Below are 17,362 nucleotides of genomic sequence, written 5' to 3'. Positions count from 1 at the left end.
AGGGCCCGGGTTTATCCCTGGTTGAGGAAGTAAGATCCCACAAGCTGTGCAGCAGGGTCAAGGGAAAAAAAGAAAGAATCACATTTATGACCAGAACAAGCACTTATTAAGCACCTACTGTGTACCCAGCACTTAGCATGAGTCATTTCTAAGATTCCCTTGTTCATTCATTCATTCATTCAACAAATAGACACATAGGAGCTTCCCTGGTGGTCCAGTGGTTAAGACTTCAAGCTTTCACTGTGTGTGTGTGGGGAGCACAGGTTTGATCCTTGGTGGGGGAACTAGGATTCCGCATGCCACAGAGTGCAGCCAACAAATAAATCAATAACACAAGCCCTATATAGGATTAAACAAAAAAACCCAAGTAGACACACAGTGCACCTACTGTGTGCCCGTGCCCAGCACAGTGCCTGGCACAGATTGGTGAAGGAAGCCAACAAAAATCACAGTCCTGCCACCCTGCTTGTAGGACTTTCTCTGAGGACAGAAATAGTCTATATCGCCACTGTCTGAGCCGTCCACCCCATGTAACTGCTGAGCATTTGAAGTGTAGCTAGTGTGGCCAAAGCACTGAATTTTTTATTTTACTTAACTTTAATGAATTTCAATTTCAATAACAACTCATGGCCAGTGGCTGCCAACTGAATTGGAAAGCACAGGTCCAGGGGGAGGAGGTGGAAATAAATAGGCAAGAATACTGGAGTGGGGTGCCATTCTCTCCTCCAGGAGATCTTCTCGACCCAGGGATGGAACCCGAGTCTTCTGCATTGCAGGCAGATTGTTTACTGTCTGAGCCACCAGGAAAGCCCAGGATATAGGCCAGGGTGTTATAAATGGTATAGAGAAAAATAAAACTGGTAAGAAAATATAGACTGATAGGAGGAGGCAGTGCTTCAACTGAGGCCTGAATGATGAGGAGCCAATCATAGCAGTGTCTAGGGGAAGAGTGTTCTAGGCAGAGAGAACCACATGTGCAAAGGCCCTGGGGCAGGACAGGGCCTGGTGCATCGAAGGAACAGTGAGGAGGCCCGAGTGTCTGAAGCAAAGTGAGCCAGGAGGAGAGAGGGAAGAGAGGAAGGCAGGGAGGGGAAGGGCAGGTCATGAAGAGCCTTGTGGGCTATGCGGAGGACTTCTTTGACCCCAGACACAGAGGATGTTAAGGCTCAGAGATGTGTTACTTGCCCAAAGTCACAGGCAAGAACAACAATCTGTTTGACTCCAAAATCTGGACTCTGAACCTCACCCTGTCCTCTGAGAAGGGCTGATTCTTGACTGTTTATTAAGCTCCTGCTGTTTAGTCACTAAGTTGTGTCCAATTCTTTGCAGCCCTATGGGCTGTATACCGCTCGGCTCCTCTGTCCATGGGTTTTCCAGGCAAGAATACTGAAGTGGGTTACCATTCCCTTTTCCAGGGGATCTTCCAGACCCAGGGATCGAACCCAGGTTTCCTGCATTCGCAGGCAGATTCTTTACCACTGAGCCACCTGGGAAGCCCTGCTATATATACTCATTATCCAACCATAAAAGGGAAGAATTGTCCCCATTTACATGGGGAGGAAGGAGAGGTACAGAATGGTCAAACAACATGCTTGAGGTCACACAGAAAGTTAGGAACAACACCCCGCCCCCGACCCAGTACCCAGCCCCCCTGCTCCCACATCCTGCTTCTCAGTTCAGTTCAGTTGCTCAGTCGTGTCCGACTCTTTGCGACCCCATGGACTGCAGCATACCAGGCTTCCCTGTCCATCACCAGCTCCCAGAGCTTGCTTAAACTCATGTCCATGAAGTCGGTGATGCCATCCAACCATCTCATCCTCTGTTGTCCCCTTCTCCTCCTGCCTTCAATCTTTCCCAACATCAGGGTTTTTCCAATGAGTCATTTCACATCAGGTGGCCAAAGTATTGGAGTTTCAGCATCAGTCCTTCCAATGGATATTCAGGACTGATTTCCTTTAGGATTGACTGGTTTGATCTTCTTACAGTCCAAGGGACTCTCAAGAGTCTTCTCCAACACCACAGTTCAAAAGCATCAATTCTTCAGCATTCAGCTTTCTTTATAGTCCAACTCTCACATCCATATATGACTATTGGAAAAACCATAGCTTTTGACTAGACAGACCTTTGATGGCAAAGTAATGTCTCTGCTTTTTTATATGCTGTCGGTGCTGGTCATAACTTTTCTTCCAAGGAGCAAATGCCTTTTAATTTCATGGCTGCAGTCACCATCTGCAGTGATTTTGGAGCCCCCAAAAAGAAAGTCTCTCATGGTTTCCATTGTTTCCCCATCTATTTGCCATGAAGTGATGGGACCAGATGCCATGATCTTAGTTTTCTGAATGTTGAGTTTTAAGCCAACTTTTTCACTCTCCTCTTTCACTTTCATCAAGAGACTCTTTAGTTCTTCTTTGCTTTCTGCCATAAGGGTGGTGTCATCTGCATATCTGAAGTTATTGATATTTCTCCCGGTAATCTTGATTCCAGTTTGTGCTTTATCCAGCCCGGCATTTCACATGATGTACTCTGCATATAAGTTAGATAAACACAGTGACAATATACAGCCTTGATGTACTCCTTTCCCAATTTGGAACCAGTATGTTGTTTCATGTCCAGTTCTAACTGTTGCTTCCTGACCTGCATACAGATTTCTCAGAAGGCAGGTAAGGTAGTCTGGTATTCCCATTTCTTTAAGAATTTTCCAGTTTGTTGTGATCTACACAGTCAGAGGCTTTGGCATAGTCAATAAAGCAGAAGTAGGTGTTTTTCTGGAACTTTCTTGCTTTTTCTATGATCCAACAGATGCTGGCAATTTGATTTCTGGTTCCTCTGCCTTTTCTAAATCCAGCTTGAAGATCTGGAAGTTCACGGTTCATGTACTATTGAAGCCTGGCTTGGAGAATTTTGAGCATTACTTTGCCAGTGTGTGAGATGAGTGCAATTGTGTGGTAGTTTGAACATCCTTTGGCATTGCCTTTCTTTGGGATTGGAATGAAAACTGACTTTTCCAGTCCTGTGGCCACTGCTGAGTTTTCCAAATTTGTTGGCATATTGAGTGCAGCACTTTCACAGCATCATCATTTAGGATTTGAAAGCTCAACTGGAATTCCATTACCTCCACTAGCTTTGTTCGTAGTGATGCTTCCTGAGGCCCACCTGACTTTGCATTCCTGGGTGGCTGGCTCTAGGTGGGTGATCACACCATCGTGGTTATCTGGGTCATGATGATCTTTTTTGTACAGTTCTTCTGTGTATTCTTGCCACCTCTTCTTAATATCTTCTGCTGCTATTAGGTCCATACCATGTCTGTCCTTTATTGTCCCCATCTTTGCATGAAATGTTCCCTTGGTATCTCTAATTTTCTTGAAGAAATCTCTAGTCTTTCCCATTCTATTGTTTTCCTCTATTTCTTTGCATTAACTAAGGAAGGCTTTCTTATCTCTCCTTGCTATTCTTTGGAACTCTGCATTCAAATGGGTATATTTTTCCTTTTCTCCTTTGCCTTTAGTTTCTCTTCTTTTCTCAGCTATTTGTAAGGCCTCCTCAGACAACCATTTTGCCTTTTTGCATTTCTTTTCCATGGGGATGGTCTTGATCACTGCCTCCTGTACCAGTGTCATGAACCTCCGTCCATAGCTCTTCAGGCACTCTGTCTATCAGATCTAGTCCCTTGAATCTATTTGTCACTTCCACTATATAATCATAAGAGATTTGATTTAGGTAATACCTGAATGGTCTAGTGGTTTTCCCTACTTTCTTCAATTAAAGTCTGAATTTGGCAATAAGGAGTTCATGATCTGAGCCATAGTCAGCTCCCGGTCTTGTTTGTGCTGACTTTATAGAGCTTCTCCATCTTTGGCTGCAGAGAATGTAATCAGTCTGATTTTGGTTTTGATCATCTGGTGATGTCCATGTGTAGGGTCTTCTCTTGTGTTGTTGGAAGAGGGTGTTTGCTATGACCAGTACATTCTCTTGGCAAAACTCTTAGCCTTTGCCCTGCTTCATTTTGTACTCCAAGGCCAAATTTACCTTGCCACATATCTCTTGCCTTCTTACTTTTGCATTCCAGTCCCCTATGATGAAAAGGACATCTTCTTTGGGTGTTAGTTCTAGAAGGTCTTGTAGGTCTTCATAGAACAATTCAACTTCAGCTTCTTCAGCTCTACTGGTTGGTGTATAGACTTGGATTACTGTGATATTGAATGGTTTATCTTGGAAACGAACAGAGATCATTCTATCGTTTTTGAGATTTGCATCCAAGTACTGCATTTCAGACACTTTTGTTGACTGTAAGGCTACCCCATTTCTTCTAAGGGATTGTTGCCCACAGTAGTAGATATAATGATCATCTGAGTTAAATTCACCCATTCCCGTTTATTTTAGTTCACTGATTCCTAAAATGCCAGTGTTCACTCTTGCCATCTCCTGTTTGACTACTTTCAGTTTACCTTGATTCATGGACCTAACATTCCAGGTTCCTATGCAGTATTGTTATTTACAGCATCAAACTTTACTTCCATCACCAGTCACATCCACAACTGGGTGTTGTTTTTGCTTCTGGAAGCATCCTGCTTCTAGGAAGAAGAAAAAAATTTCTGGAAGAAAACCTCCATAACATTCAGCAGTCAGGGGGTCACATGCCTTCTCTGAGCCTCAGTTTCCTTGTCTGTATAATGGGAGGTGTGTGTGATATGAAGACACCCCCCTACCTCGTTTCCAGATTCCCCTATGGCCCCCTGTGGGCCTCAGCCAGACCCCTCAGCCTTGATCCCACCATCTCTCTGCCTGACCTGTCTGCCTCTCCCACAGATCTCAGGTACCCTGCCCCCAAATGCTCACACATGTGGTTCCCCTCCCCCTGGGGTGGCCCCCAGCCCCTGTAGCCTCTGCAGAGCCCCCCAGGAAGTCTATGAGAATGAACAGGTAAGGGGTAAGAGTAGGGCTGGGTGGAGGGAATTATGTGGTGGAAGCTTAAGGTGTGTGTGTCAGGAGGTGGTGCTCTGGAGTGTTTCTGATGGTCCAGGTTGGGGGATATCTGGGGCTGGAATGACTGATGGTGGCAAAGAGAGAGACAGACACGAAAAGAGAAAAGAGATGGAGGGAGAGACATAGAGAAGAAACACAAAGACATACACACAAGGAGAGAAGAAAGGAGACAAGGACAGATAGACACAGAGACAGACAGGAAGAGTCAGATGGACAGACAAGACCCCAGATGGATGGAGGGCTTAGAGGAGGCAAAAGGTAGGGATCCAGAGCCTAGAAGGAGGTGGGCCTGGGGTGGAGGAGGGAGACCGTGGCGTTCCCTGGACCCCCAGAAGCCCCACCTGTCCCCTTCTCCCCTCATCAGTTGGGAAGCCTCATCAGAGCAGAGCCCAGGTAAGGAGTGAGTGCCCTATCCCCAGAGGCAAGCAAGCCCCCAGAGTGTCAGAACCAGATAAGGACTGCTGTGTGTGTTCTGGGAAGCCCCCCTACCTCCCCTGGGTCGTCTGCTCCTGCGAGCGCACACCCCCGCCCCCAGGACCCCACAAGCCGGGCAGCCAGGGCTGCAGCACTGGAGCGAGCCAAGGACGCCTGCATTGCCCACCATCGTGGGTCCACCCCGGTCTCCGCAGGCTTCGTGAGCTTTGACAACCCGGCCAGCGCGCAGACTGCCATCCAGGCCATGAATGGCTTTCAGATCGGCATGAAGAGGCTCAAAGTGCAGCTGAAGCGGCCCAAAGACCCGGGACACCCCTACTGACCGGGCCCACAGCCACTCAGAGGCTGCGGGCTTGGCCCAGGTGAGCCGCTAGGCGGCCCTGCCCCTACCCCACCCCCACCCCGTCTTGTCCGCACACTTTCCTCATTCTCCAAACCCTCTCCAGGCTGGGGGGATGCTGCAAGAGGCTTCAAGGAGCCCCCAGGTTTGGTTGACGGGGACAGAGCTGGACAAAGACACCTCCCCCAGTCCCCTCAACCCCCTACCCCCACCCCATGGTCAGGGCTGGAACCGGAGCAGTAAGATGGGGGTGGGAAGGGCAGTTAGGGAATCTTTCCTGGAGAAGGCTTTGAAGGATGAACAGAAGTTCACCTGAGAGGCGGGCATGGTCTGGGGTGAGGCAGGCCGTGGGGAGGGGCTTTTGTCCTGTCCTAAGAATCAGCTCTCCCGGCTAGGCCCCTTTGGGAGCCCTTCCTTTGGCACAATTCACACCCAGTGGGTTGATGAAAGAGTGGAACGTTTGTCCCACCCAAGGGCATGCCAGGGATGAGGGTGGGGGCGGAAATCCCCTGAACAAACGAACAAATCCCCTAATGTCTGCACCATCAGAGTAAACGACCCTGTCAACTCATCACTTCTTTGGAGGCATGAACCGTGAGCCTCCAGGGCCAGTGGGGACACTTATAACTGTGCTCCAGCCTCGACAAGCCTCATGTGTGAAATGGACTCATGCACGTTGCCTCCCCCAGGGGCTGCGGGGTGGATTCACACGGGGCACTCGGTGTTTTTCCAGCTGAGCCCAGAACCTGCCACCTGGAAAGCTCTTGATAACTTATTTCAATTTTTCTCCACTAAACCCTCCATTGCCGCGGTCATCACAGAGGCTCCCCACCTTGGGGTCTGGTGTGAAGTAGGTGTTCAGTGAGGGTCTGCTTCCAGACCCTCTGCCAGGGCAGCACCCACAGATTCGAGGGTGTTCAGCACCCACAGATTCGAGGGTTGTGGGTCTTTGGGGCCATGCTCGGAGACTCGCCACCCGAAGCCAACATCTGTGATCCGCGCGCTTTGAACACTCTGACAGCAAGTCTTTACTAAGCACCTATTGTGCACCAGGCGAAATGGGGGCGGGGCGCTGCTTCGTGGAGCCACAGGGAGCAGGGGAAAGGAGACGGAAAGAAACAAATATTTGTGCCCGGTGGCCAGACGAGGACATGGGGCTTAGCGACCCCTCCAAGCCGTGTGTGTCAACCTCCAAACCCCAAAATGGACTCTTTCTGCAAAGATAGGGGTCCTTGGGGATCCCAGATCCCAGTCTGGCCAGGGCAGGGGAGCGGGTGGGAGGTGATTTGTTGGCCTACGTGCCCACCCTCCCCCTCTCTTCACGCGGCGCCCTAACGCCCCTCCCTTCTCCGCCAGGTGAGGGGCCTTCCCACCCCAGGAGGGTTTCCCGCTTCCAACTGATCCAGGACTTTTCCGTAAATTACAACAGAGTTTGGACACCAGCCCCCTCCCCTCCTCTCCCTACTCCCCTGCTCCCCTCCCCAAAATGTGAAACGCTGCCCAAGGCCCCATGGAGTGGGGAAGGGGCTTCGTGGTCTTCGGGGGACTCCTGAGGTGGGGGCCAAGGATTCACTACCCCCTCCACAGAGATTTCCTCGCTTCCACCCCCTTCCCACACACACAACCTTCATGGCTTCCCCAAACGAAATTGCAACTTTTCCTATATATATATCCGTATATATAGAGAGCTATAGACAGTATATATATTTTTTGAGTATAGATCATGGGACCAAACTTTTCCGACTTCTTTCCATCCAAGAGAAGGTGACCCTGGGCCAGTCACCCAGCAGGGACGCTCAGAAGGGCTGAGGCTGGCGGGGCAGCCCAGTGTCCCCCCACCTCCCACTGTCATGTCAGACCAGGGCGCCGGTCAAGCACTGGGAATCAGCCAACGAACGCGATATACCTCCGGGACTTTTGACCCCCCCGCCACCGATAATTCTCATGGGCCTGAGGGCTCAGCCGGCTTCAGTGTCCCTGGTCCTAGCTGCAGCTTCCTGAGCCCCTGCCCCTGCGTCCCAGGGCCTTGCCTTCTCCGGATGCAGGCACAAAAGAGACCCCTCGGCCTCCCCCGACCCTTCCCCCCACCCCCAGTCATAGCCTTACTCATGTGGCCAATAGCCCTTAGCTTTCCGTCGGGGGGCAGACAGGGCCGGGGGAAGCCCCCCCAACCCCTCGAGCCCCCTCCCAAGGGCAGGCAGCCACCCTCCCTGCCTTTGGATCACCAGCCTGGAATTCACTATGTCATGACCAAGATCGCCACGTGCACCGGAGGAGCCCAGTGTGCGCTGGCCCAGCACCCCTTCACCGGAGATACCTCTACAAAGAATTTTCTTTTTTTTGGTCTTTCTGAGCAGGTACAAAGAAGAAAAGAAATGGGGGGGAAATCAAACAACAATGGATTTTTTTGTTTCCTAGTTGGGGCGGGGAGGGATATCCCGTGGGGCGCCTCTGTATAGCTACTCAAACCGTGAAAACCCCCCTTGAAGCACAGAGTCAAGTTCTTTTTTTTTTTTTTTTTTAATCGGACGTCCGGTGGGGCCTCACGCCAGACGAGGCACCAGAGAACTTCATAAGCTCAAGAGAAAAAAATTTTTTGAAAAGGAAAAAAAACAAAACGCATTCCCTTTTGTTTCTACCAAATGTGTTGACGGACCCAGAAAAAAAAAAAAAAAAAGCAAAAAAAAAAAAAAAAAGGAAGAAAAAAAAAAGGCAAAAAAAAAAAAAAAAGAAAAAATCTTCTGACAAACCTGTTTCGATATTTCAGAGTTTGATAATTGTTCCAAGACCCTCTCTAGTGTGCCTGTGTTTTGTGAGTCTGCGTGTGTGTGTGCTCAGGGGTCGAGGGGCTTCGGCTATGTCCTGCCCCACCAGGCCCCCGCCAGGCCTGCTTGGGACTGCGTGCCGGCGTGCAGTGGTGTGTGTCCTTTGGTCCATGTTTACTGGCTGTAAATACCATTTTTATACTCCACATCAAAGACCGACGTGATTTGTACGATGTACTTTATTTCTGCTACGAGTAATTTCATGAAGTTTCAACTTGCAAAACTGACTTTTGGAGACAAACCGCCACACACACACACACACACACACACACACACACACAAGGAGGAGAAAAAGACTTGGAGGGAACTTTGAGTTGACTTGCTTTGAATCTCGAGGTCCTTGTCACTGTGGCGTGTTTCAGGTGAGAAGCTGCAGTCATCACCTTCATGTCCAAAACACCTCTCTTTGGTCTGGAGAAACTGAAAGTTTATTTAATAAAAGTTTTACTTGCTAAAGGACTGGGCCCTCCCTCATTTGCCCTCCTCTCCTCAATAAAGACCATGTGCTTCCGGTCAAGTCGGGTGCCTGGGCTAGAGATGAATCTGGATTTAGAGTGAGGGGTGTGTGAGGAGAAGGGTTTGATGTCCCCGCAGCTGAATTCTGAGAGAATCATCCAGACGCTGAAGAAATGGAGCGTTCTTTCTCATGAAGAGCAGGTGCCTAAGTGTGTTGAGTCACACGTTCATTCATTCATTCAACAAATGTCTACTGTTTATTGAATGCCAACTGAGTGACTGTGGCTTCCCTGGTGGCTTAGTGGTAAAGAATCCACCTGTGAATACAGGGGATGAGGGTTCAGTCCCTGGATAGGGAAGACCCCCCTGTAGAAGGGAGTGGCAACCCACTCCAGTTTTCTTGCCTGGGAAATGCCATGGTCAGAGGAGCCTGGTGAGCAACAGTCCATGGGGTTGCAAAGGAGTCGACACCACTCGGCGACTAAAACAGCAACAACTGAGTGACTGACCCCATGCTGGCCATCAGGGACGTAGCAGTGACCAGATAGATGGTTCTGGGCTCTGGCTTCAAGGAGGCAGCCAGGGGTGGGGGCAGGGGAGACACTGTACAGTACATATTTTTGTAATTGGGGTAAAATTCACCATTTTCAAGTGTACAATTCAGTGTCATTAAGTACATTCACAATGTTGTGCAACCATCACATCTATCTAGTCCCAGACGATAGAGTTCATCACCCCAAAAAGAAGCCCTGTCCCCATGAACACTCACTCCCCAGCCCCTGACAACCAGGAACCCACTCTGTGGATTTGCCTGTTCTGGACGTTTCCTATCAAGGGAATCACACACTGTGTATCCTCTTTTTCTTTAAAAAGTTTTTTTTATTGTGGGCATAGCTGATTTACAGTGTTGTTTTAGTTTCAGGTGTATAGCAAAATGACCTGTGTCCTTTTTAAAAAATATATTTACTTGGCTGTGCTGGGTCTTAGTTGCAGCACATGGGATCTTTAGTTGCACCATTTGAACTCTTAATTTCGGCATATAGGATCTAGTTCCCTAACCAAGGGTAGAACCCAGGTCCCCTGCATTGAAAGCACGGAGCCTGAGCCACTGCACCACCAGACAAATCCCATGGCTTTGTGTCCTTCTGTGTCTGGCTTCTCTCACTGAGCATTGTCATCGTGTTCTCAAGGTCTAGCCACATTGTAACGAGTGTCAGTGCTCCTCTTCTTTTTAAATCGGAATCATATTCCAGTCTGGATGGCCCATTCATCCATTGATGGGCATTTGGGTCTGCTTTTTGGTCACTATGAGTTACACTACTATAATTATTCATGTGTGAGTTTCTGTCTGAACACTCAGCTCAGTTCTCTAAGGTACATACCTAGGGGCAGAATTGCTGGGTCCTGGTCACTCTGTGTTCCCACCAGCACCTCATGAGAGTTCCCATGTCTTCACAGCCTCACCAATACTTGTTACACAACAGATTCAAATTGGAATGTGGAGGGAGAAATCCCCCCATTGGAGCTGAGGTAGTCAAGGACCCAGAAGTGTCCTGAAGAGGTGAGACCTGAAGGAGGTAAGATCCAAGAGAGGAATTGACTTTGGCTGAAAAAGCACATATAAGACAGCCTGCAGACCCTGCCCTACTCCAGTGAAGTCCTCAAAGGTCCCCCCCCCAAAAAAAAATCCTGAGACCTGGGATACAGAAGAGTGGACTCCAGGGTAAGAGCCTGTAGTGGGGATGTGAGTAGAGGGGGGTGGCCACACCCAAGCTGGGCCTTTCCAAATTCATGGGAGGGATACTAAGCACTTGATTTAATGAGCCACTCGTCCTGCCAGGGGCTTTGCCGAAACTATGTCTTTTAATCTTATCAATGACTCCATTTTACAGTTGAGGAAACTGAGGCTCAGAGACAGGAAATGCTTGATCCAGCTCCAGCAGAGAGGCCCAGCTCGGGTGGGAGTTGGAAAGGTGAGTCCGAGTCCACCTGGAAGGCTTTTCTGGGTGGAAGGAACAGCCTGGGCAAAGGCTCAAAGGCTTGGGATGTGGTTTTTAGTTGGGCCACTGGCTAAGACCTCAGCACTGGATGAAGAGATGGATGCAGAGGTGATAGGTTACAGAGGTTCTTTGGTGACAGCACTACCATGTGCTGGACCTTGTCTCTGCCCTCCAAAGTTGCAGTTGAGGAGAAAGTACTTATAGGACCCCCCCCCCAAAAGAAAAACCAAAAGTACTCCATCCCCACAAGAAAAAGTAATTTGCAATGTACTAAAAGTTGTAATCACAATGAAACCAACAAATCTGGGACATTACCTTTTTTTCTCCTTTTGGCAATGGCACATGGCCTGTTCGATCTTAGTTCTCCAACCAGAGATCGAGCACATGCCTCCTGCAGTGGAGATGGGGAATCCTAACTACTGGACCACCAGGGAATTCCCTGGGACGTTATCTTGATGTCAATAGGGAGTCACAGAGGATTTTGAGCAGGGGAGGGGCATGATAGGACACCTCAGGTGACTTTTGTGCTGCTGTTGAGGTGTAAATTGGCATTCTGGAGAACAACTGGGCAGGGTAATATTTCTATCAAGCATTTATTAAGCATTTACTGTTTGCCAAATGTTGTTTCAAGCCTGTGTCATCCACTACAGTAGCCACTGGCCACCTGTGGCTCTTTACATTTCGATCAGTTTATCAATCTACAATTTCCTCAGTCACACTAAGCCACATTTCAAGGGCTTAAGAGCCACGTGTTCATCACTTCTGGAGTTTTCTCGGACGACACCAGTCTAAACATTGTACATGACACAACCTGCCACAACCTTGTGAGGTGTGTCCTATCAATAGCTTCACTTTGTGAGTCAGTAATCTGAAGCTCAGAGAGGTTAACTAACCTGCCTGAAGCTGCACAGCTGGAGGTGAACCCAGGATCTCAGGTTGGTCTCAACCACTGTGCTATCCCATTTCCCTGTACTGTGTAGTGGCTGAAATGAGATGTATTAGATCTTAGTTCAAGTTGTTATTTGAGATAGTCCAATTTAAGCTTTTAAATTTAACTCAAAGTCATCAAACAATTAAAATGTGCACCTGTACAATACAGCAGTTGTACCTGAGTATCTCCATAGAGTGACTTAGGGGTGTGCTTGGGATGGCTGAGTCCTGGTTGTGAGGTAGGGTGTTCATCCTGGGAAAATAGGCACCCAGGGTGTATCAGTTAGCTGTTGCTGCATAACAAATATTCTATCTTCAAATTAGCTGCTTAAAACATCCCACACATTTATTATCTCACCCAGTTTCTATGGATCAGAAATCCAGGAGTAACTTAACTGAGCTGTGGTTCAGGGTCTCTCACAAAGTCAAAGTTAAGTCATTATCTGAGGCTCGACTAAGGCTGGAGGAGCTGCATCCAAGCCGGCACCCTAGCATGGTTGTTGGCTGGAGGCCTCAGTGCGTTACTGCATGGACCTGCCCACACGGTTTCTCATGCCATAGCAGCTGGCTTCTCCCAGAGAGTGCATTATCCAACATGGGGGAGAGAGAGAGTTAGAGAGAGAAATAATATATATATTTAAAACTTTCTCTCTGGGGACACATATATGGTTGTAAGAATGAGAAGAAAAGACTAGTGATGGGGGTGGTTTTGGGGAAGTGAAGAATTGGAGGCCAAGATTAAGCAGAGTTGAAGCTCACCTGAAATCTTTACAAGGTGAATATATTATTATTTAGGAATTTAAGAGTTAGTTTTAAATATTCTTCTTTAAAAGATTTTTTGATGTGGACCATCTTTAAAGTCTTTTATTGAATTTGTTACAACATTGCTTCTGTTTTATGTTTTGGTTCTTTGGCCACAAGGTATGGGGGATCCTATCTCTCTGACCAGGGATTGAACCCACAACCCTTGCTTTAGAAGGTGAAGTCTTAACCACTGGACTACCAGGGAAGTCCCCAAATATTCTTTTTTTTTTTTTTTGAAGATGAAAGAATGGAAATGACAGGTATGAGAGTTATTTGGGGGGAAATACCTACATTTAACTCAAGTGCTCCACTGTCCTTCAGAGAGGCCCTCAGGGCAAGGAATGGGGTGGGGAATGGGGGCCACCTCCAGCCAACAGCCTGCAAGGAACTGAAGCCTACCAGCAACCACCTGGGCTTGGAAGTGGATCTTGACCTAGTCAAGCTTTCAGATGAGACACCACCCCAGCACAACACCTTGATTGCAGCCTGTGGGAGACCCTAAAGCAGAGAACCCAGCTAAGCACCCCTAGATTTCTGAAACTAGGAAGTGGTTTAAGCCATGAAGTCTTAAGGTAATTCATCGTGCAGCAGTGGTAAATAACACATCAGCAAAAGCTCATCAGCTATGACAGAGACTGCTAAGTACCTGGAAGAAACCTCAGAAAAACCTGAGAGAGAAAACGGTAAGATCTTACGGAAAGACATAAATGGAAAAGCAGACAGGTGGTGAACTGGGTGACAGAGGTACCTGGGGCAACTCACGATCTTAAGGGATCAGTTCTCTCCCAGATGAACCTTGAACTTCATCACAATTCAGATCCCTACAAAGTTTGCTTGGAACTGGATAGGCCAATTCTCAAATTCATCTGGATCTTTGAATTGTAAGGGAAGCAAGGCTGGAATGTCCTAAGATGAATGGCTGTTTATTGAGCATATACTATGTGTCAGGCACAGTTCCTTGTGCACTATTAGGTTTAACTCATCTATCACCCCAGGAGGTGGGATCTCGTTCACAGATGGGGAATACAGAGAGATTAGGTGACTGGCCACAGTCTGCCCACTGAACTGTGATAAAGAATCCACAAGGCCCTGCAGAACAGAAAGACATCTTATAAAACTATAGTAACTAAAATTATACATCATCAGTGTCTGCCGTTTTATTTGCTCTTCCGTTCCCTAGATCCCAGTACATAGTATCTGCTCGCTGACTGTCCTAAAATTATAGTGTTTAAATTTGGAGGCTAAAGCTTAAATCTAGAGACTGCCCAGGGTTTGACTCTCAATTATGACGTGTTTCAGCCCAGTGGCTCATCTCTCTCTCAGGCTCAGTCGCCCCCACGGCTGGAATATGAGGTTTAATGGGCACACACTCCTGAGCGTTGTTGTGTGAATGAGTAAGTTAATATCTATAAAGCCCAGAGTAAGTGCTACTGCTGCTGCTGCTAAGTCGCTTCAGTCGTGTCTGACTCTGTGCGACGCCATAGACGGCAGCCCACCAGGCTCCCCCGTCCCTGGGATTCTCCAGGCAAGAACACTGGAGTGTGGAAAAGAAATCAATCCCATAGAAAATTCACTTTCCAGAGGCTTGGCTCCTGGCCACCGGCAGGGGGCAACAGAGACTCACGCCTTCGTTCAGTAGTATTGGCGCCTTCACTTGAAATGGGACAAGCGTTTACTGAACACCCAACGAGGCTTCCCAGGTTGCTCAGTGGTAAAGAATCCGCCTGCCAAACAGGAGAAACGGGTTCAGTTCTTGGGTCGGGAAGATCTCCTGGAGAAGGAAATGGCAACCCATTTCAGTATTCTTGCCTGAGAAATCCCATGGACGGAGAAGCCTGGCAGGCTACAGTCCATGGGATCACAAAAGAGTCAGACACGACTTAGCGACTAAACAACAAATGTGTGTTGCAGGCGTGCTGGGGGCTGGATGAGGTGGTGAAGGAGACCCCTGGGCTCTCTCCTGGGACATGAAAGCTACCTTGCCCAAATTTCTTAGCCTGTCCCTTAAAGCCTGTGGGATCAGCCCCACCTCCCTTCTGCCCCCTCATCTCTCCAGCTGCCAGGTCTCTCCATCTGTGATTTCCTCCACCGGGAAACCCTCCCACTCTGGAGTTCTGAGATGCTGGCTTGGGGTGAGGGCACAGGAAATCTTCCGAGTACAGGGAACAGAACTGGCCTGGAGAGAGTACAGGTGGAGAGGTGGCGATGGTCTAGATCCTAGTGACAGAACAGGGAACCTTTCACCCTGGTTGGCCTTAAAGCTACACGGAGGATGCAAGCAGGGCATGTGGGGGTTAAACTTGGTGACACAGGATGTGAAGCCCACGAGGACAGAGACCAGTATGCTTACGTCTGGGTCCTCAACATTTGTCACTCTCTCTCTAAGCCTCAGTTTCTTCATCTGTAAAATACTGTGCATCATCCAGGACTGTTGAGACAATCAAGATTAGTGCATATGAATAACAGCCGTTATCATTATAATACAACACTTACAGACAAGACAAGATCTCCTGAATCAGAAAAGTGAACACTGTGGATTCGAATGTCAACAGGCATTTATTGAGCTCCAGCCGTGTCCCAGGCGCTCCTGTAGGTAGGTCCTGGAGACACAGCCGGGAACAAAATGCGCGCACACACACACACACATACACGGCCCTGACCACGCCCCCAGCCCCTTACCACGATCCCGCCTCATCTCCGCCCCTTTCTTTCCTGAGCCTACCAGAACGAGGTGGAGGTGGGGATTATCTACATATTCATGAGCCCATCAGCCAATCCACAGCCTAAACTTAGGCCTGTCTTTAGAGCCTCGGTGGTTGTGACCTCAGAAGTGAAGCAGTCAGCGATACTTAAAGGCGCAGTAACCTCCTGAAGAGCAGGGAGTCTGGAACTGACTTAGAGCAGCACATACCTGCCTCTTTTTAGGAGTCTGTACAATACAGGTTGGGAAACCAGCGCATACTAATAGCAAAGAAGGAGCGTTGCCGTTGTGCTTGAAGTCAGGGATACGTTTGGAGCGCACACCCCCTGCCAGGCACTGGAACTGGAGTTTCAGCACCTGGGGTCGCGGACAGCTCCAGAGCCCAGATGGAGGGCCCTGAGTGGGTGGGTGTACCCGTTTGTAGAGGGTTCTGGGAACAAGGTCCAGAAAAAACGTCCCAGACCCTCAGCCAACTCACAGGAACCCTTGTTCCTACTCCTTGAACCTACTCTCTTTCTGCCTGTCTACTCCACCCCCATGCTATGCTATGCTATGCTGCAACTTCAATCGTGTCCGACTCTGTGTGACCCCATAGACGGCAGCCCACCAGGCTCCCCCGTCCCTGGGATTCTCCAGGCAAGAACATAAGAAGGGGTTGCCATTTCCTTTTCCAATGCATGAAAGTGAAAAGTCAAAGTGAGGTCGCTCAGTCGTGTCCAACTCCCACAAAAAGCCTCAAAGGAGCCCAGATGCATGAGTCCACTTGACACCTTCAAGCGGAAGTTCCTCAGGTCAAAACTATTCCTGGTCCTTAGTCCTGCTACTCCCACGTCGGCTCCATGCCAATAGATGGCAGTTCCATCCTTCCACGTGCTGGGCCCACGTATGTCAATGTTATCCTTGACCTTTTGCTTGCTCTTTCCATAACCAATCTACTAGCAAGTCTGTCGCCTCTGCCTTCAAATATCCTAACTCTCCCACCTGGACCAGTGCAGTCCCCTCCATCCAGGTCCTTGGCTCATCTTCACTGCCCCCCTCCTCCAACCCATCTGTCCTACCTGAAGCACACTCCTCAGAGGGTGCTCATGAGCACCTGAGTCAGGCCCCAGCCCTCCTCTGCCTACAGACCTCCTGGGGGTAAAAATCCAAGTCCTACCCCCGGCCCTGCATGACCTACCTTGTCCCCTCCCTGCCTTCTCCCCCTCCCTCTCTCCCCCTCGCTCACTCTGCTCCAGTCACACAGGCCTCCTCACTGCTTCTCCATCATGCCAGCCATGGCTCGCACTCTCTGCACTGGCTGACCCTTTGCCTGGAACCCTCTTTCCCTAGATAATCACCTCCTTTCCACTCACAGGAACTAGCCTGGAGGGAGTGGGGGTGGGATAAGTTAGCAGGGGGTTAACTGTCAGGCATCAAAGGCCCTGGAGACCTGGTGGGGATGTCAGTCTCTGTCCCAAAGGCAATAGGGAGCCATGAAGGGTTTTTTAGGAGGGAGGGGTGAGGTGTGTGGTCACATCTGCATTGTTTAGTCGCCCTCTGGCTGCTGTGTGGAGAACATAGTGCAGGGGAAACTATGTAAAGAGAAGAGGCTTGTTCCAGCTCCCGGGTGGGCAGTGCTGTGGCTTAGATGAGGTCAGGGCCCCCCCAAATTCCCCTCAGCAGAATCTGGGGTCTGCCTTGGTTGTGCTATGCTCATTACAGGGCCTGGCATACAGCAGGTGCTCAACAAAGGTCTGATAAATGAAAGAAGGAAGGAATGTCCCATGCTCAGAACCCTGGCTTGGAAACGTTTGACACTGGATTGACTCTCACACCAAAGCTGCAAAGAAGACATTGTTGGACCCATTATACAGATGAGGAAATTGAGTTTCAAACAAAAGGAGGGATT

The 17,362-nt window shown here is 49.0% G+C and overlaps 1 protein-coding gene across 11 annotated transcripts in view; it reads left to right on the top strand.

The window, feature by feature from the left end:
* CELF5 (CUGBP Elav-like family member 5) overlaps nt 1-5,740 on the top strand; it is a 47,119-nt gene extending 41,379 nt beyond the window's left edge. For all 11 annotated transcript variants that reach the window (XM_068979527.1, XM_068979538.1, XM_068979537.1 and 8 more), the window contains one exon: nt 5,613-5,740. In XM_068979527.1, the coding sequence (XP_068835628.1) occupies nt 5,613-5,740 (128 nt within the window). The remainder of the gene's footprint in view (nt 1-5,612) is intronic.
* The last annotated feature ends 11,622 nt before the right edge of the window (nt 5,741-17,362 follow it).

Source organism: Capricornis sumatraensis, chromosome 9, assembly GCF_032405125.1.
Source record: "Capricornis sumatraensis isolate serow.1 chromosome 9, serow.2, whole genome shotgun sequence".
In the NCBI taxonomy this organism is placed as follows: domain Eukaryota; kingdom Metazoa; phylum Chordata; class Mammalia; order Artiodactyla; family Bovidae; genus Capricornis; species Capricornis sumatraensis.
This window is presented reverse-complemented; position numbering and strand designations above follow the sequence as displayed.